The sequence below is a fragment of the Tripterygium wilfordii genome, chromosome 17 (genome assembly GCF_013401445.1).
Source record: "Tripterygium wilfordii isolate XIE 37 chromosome 17, ASM1340144v1, whole genome shotgun sequence".
Classification (NCBI taxonomy): Eukaryota; Viridiplantae; Streptophyta; class Magnoliopsida; order Celastrales; family Celastraceae; genus Tripterygium; species Tripterygium wilfordii.
In genome coordinates this window covers 13,781,108-13,784,579 of record NC_052248.1, presented here as the reverse complement: position 1 = coordinate 13,784,579, position 3,472 = coordinate 13,781,108, and the positions used below count along the sequence as shown (strand labels likewise).

General features: G+C 36.3%; 1 protein-coding gene across 1 annotated transcript; it reads left to right on the top strand.

Moving 5' to 3' along the window:
- The first annotated feature begins 387 nt into the window (after positions 1-387).
- Positions 388-1,712, top strand: LOC119981978. The gene is made up of 4 exons (XM_038825116.1): positions 388-397; positions 902-1,035; positions 1,191-1,262; positions 1,407-1,712. The coding sequence occupies exons 1-4, from the start codon at positions 388-390 to the stop codon at positions 1,710-1,712; spliced, it is 522 nt and encodes a 173-aa protein (XP_038681044.1).
- The last annotated feature ends 1,760 nt before the right edge of the window (positions 1,713-3,472 follow it).

Here is a 3,472-nt window from a genome sequence, read left to right as displayed (position 1 = left end):
TTGTTCAATGCGTTCGAAAAACAATTACATATCAAAATGTCAGTGTATTGAACGAGTGCATTGTGCATAATTTACAATGTTCCAAATACAATATGCATTGTCCGAGACCCCAATGGTTGCATCCCCATTTTTGTAGTATCTAAAAAGAGCTTAGAATTTGATGTATCTATCAAGGTTGCTATATTTTTGAGACAATACCCAACAATCTTTGGGATAATTACATTGTGCCCAAATATTGCAATAACACACTGGGCTAAATACACTACCAAATGCATGGTGGAATAACCTCCTGGGCTAAATACACTGTCATATTTCATTGTGTAATAACCCATTGGGGTAAACACACTAGGAGAAATACACTACCAGAAATCACAACGTACATAAATAATGCGGACAAGTACACCACCAAAATAGCAAAGTGTAATCATTGGGATCTTGAACACAGCAAGCCAAAATAATCAAATCAACAACTGAGATCTATGTGAAACGAGTCCGCAAAAGTCTTATGCAAGAACAATAACCAAATACACTTTCATACTGCCAACAGGGGCGGAGGTAGGGGGGCTGCACTGGGCTGTAGCCCCCCCAGATTTTTTTTTTTAAAAAAAATACACTTATTCATATATTAGTTATACCGATACACATATACTTTTACTTGTATTAGTTATATTGAAGTTTCTAAGTATAATATAATACTAAGAATTGAAGAAGGCCATCTTAGAGGCCCATTCCTTTATTCAATAGCCCAAGGCCTAATCTTATTATGACCTAATACAAAGAATTAAAAAATCAGGCCCACAACATACAAGAAACTCTTTGTAAGCCCAATTTTTTAGAATCTCTTTCTAATCTTCTATCGAGCACCGAAGCTAAGATTCACAAAGGCAGGGTTTCTGTCCAGTTTTTGTCGTTCAGTCGTTCTATCAAGCGTCGTATGCCGTAGCTAATACTAGGTTTGATTTCTTCGCTTTAGATTCACAAAGTCAAGGTTTCTGCTCAAATCCTCCTAAACCCAGACCCAGACTCGCATACTGGGTTTGATTTCTTCACTTTAGATTCCCTATTTTTTGTAAATTGTAATTCTTTTATAGTTCTGTATATTAATATATGAAATAATTCCCTCTACTATTTTGTGTTTCTTTGGTTAGAATGGAGATAGCTATTGATAATTGATTATTTTGTTATTGTAGAAAGTTCAATTTGTAGAAAGTTCATTTGTTTATCGAAGTTGTCAGCGGAGAAATCAACCTATTACTATCAAGGTTAGATTTTTTGTTAATCCCAGGCATGTGGGTGACATGCCATTGCATTTAAATTTCATTTAATAGATTTTTTGTTAATCTCAGGCATGTGGGTGACATGCCATTGCATTTAAATTGATTGTTAAAGTTGTTTTGTTTACTTAGGTTATAAACATAATGTCTCATCAACAACCATCAACTAAAAGAGTGAAAACTCTTTTTTCCTTCTTTAAAAAGAAATATGGTCTTAATGATGATCAACAAACTGAGGTAGCACAAACTTCAATTCCTAATGTGCAGACTTCTGAAACCGTGGTAGTTGAAAGCTCAATTCCTAATGTGCACATTTCAGACACCTTTTCTTTTGAACGAGATCCAGGCTTGCGTATCCCAATTAGTGATTATCCAGTTAACCAACGAGATGAGATCAGACGGAGATATCTAAAAGCAGGGCCTTTTCAATATGTATAATGAATTTATATTTGACATTTTGGGTTCTTTTATGCCATCAAAATATCAAGATAATATATCTTAAATAGGTGTAATATTGTAAAGATTCCTTAAAAAAATTCCGGGGGCCCCCCGCCAACTCTTAACAGTCCCCCCTAACATGTATTCCTGGCTCCGCCCCTGACTGTCAATGTATTTACCAACTGCATTGTGCAAAATTTACACTATTGGGAATACACTATGCAATATTGCAAGGCCTACAAACAAATTAATTATATTGTGCATACTTCAATTGTATTACACTTTTGAACTGACAGTGTATGCTTTCGACCAAAAAAGGCTTCCAAACCTTATTACACTATCAAACTGACAATGTAATAACGAACTGGAGCATACCTTTAAAGTGGGTCTCCATTTTCCAATGACCGTTTCGGTCGACAAAGGGCTGGGCTAGGTGCTCCTCACCTAACGGAGTTCATTGGTGGTGTCGGGTTGCCAAACCGACTTCGGAATCCGCTGGATAAGTGCTTTTTGTCCGTTGAAAACCCACGGCTTAAAGGTGGATTTCTGGCAAAACCAGTAATGGATGACGGTAAGTGGTGGCTGGGCTTTGCTTGTGGGAGCCGGACACTTCTTTTGACAGCAGTGGTGGTCGGATTGATGGCCGGAAGATGGAGATCCGGTGTTGGCCATGAGAGAGGAAGAGAGAAGTCTTGTGAGGGAGGAGAGGGAGAGAGATGAGAGAGAAAAAAAATTAGAATTCCAAGAGAGATAAAAGTGAAATCTAAGAGGAGATATAAGAGTGATTTTAGGGTTTGATTTTTGAATTTTAAATTTATCTAGTCACTTGTTTACATGGCTTACCATGTCATTATGTATCATTATGTATACCAACTCTTTGTATGTTTATCACTACCGAAGAATGAATCAAGTTCCAAATCCCTTTCTCTCTCTGTTTCGTACTCCAGTTTTTCTCCACCACAGCCGTACTCAGTTCCACTCAGCCGAATCTAAGTCGTATCCAATAAAGTTGAGCTGTCATGAACAACTGAGTTGTTGCCATTTAATTGATCCAAGTACACCACATCAGCATGTCATGTGATCTATCCGGACCATACGATAATTTCTCATTATTCATTGCAACATGGGGAGGGGTGGTCTGGACACACCAATGCTGATGTGGTGTGTCGAGGGCAATAATCATGTGACACATAAGCTGTCAGTGATAGCTCAAAAGTCATTTGGCAGATAGGTTTAGTGTCTAACGGAGGTTTTGCTCCGTTACAATTCAAAAACATAAACACAAATATCACGGAGGGAAGTCTCTCTTCTAAAATAACCCTCTCCCCAATTCCGTATCGGTAATTGCTAAATACACACACGTTTTACTTAGTACATACAGTGATTAGACAATGATTAGACATAAGCATGCCTGCCATCCCCTCCCTTCTCAATTAATGTAAAAACAATGTGCATTTACTTAGTACACACAGTGATTAAAACTACTGTTTTTTTTGCTAGAGAAGACACGAGACACGAGACACGGATAGTTTTTTGTCTCTCTATCCATCATATCACATTGACGTTAACTTGTCAAAAGACTGTGCCACGTGGATTGGATAGTTTTTTACATTTTTTTTAAAGAAAAATCTGATGTTATATTTAACATTAATTTTATTAGTAAATTTAATTTATTAAATTAAATGTAAGATTAATAAAAATAAAAATTATTATAAAATCATTATATTAATAAAAATAACTATGTTTAAACTAAATTTTAA

Bases quoted from the DNA above. Each gene is read 5' to 3' on its own strand.
- LOC119981978 (XM_038825116.1), top strand. The intron at 1,036-1,190 runs GTTTGATTTCTT...TTGTTATTGTAG, and splicing joins GACCCAGACTCGCATACTGG to AAAGTTCAATTTGTAGAAAG. The intron at 1,263-1,406 runs GTTAGATTTTTT...TTGTTTACTTAG, and splicing joins ATCAACCTATTACTATCAAG to GTTATAAACATAATGTCTCA.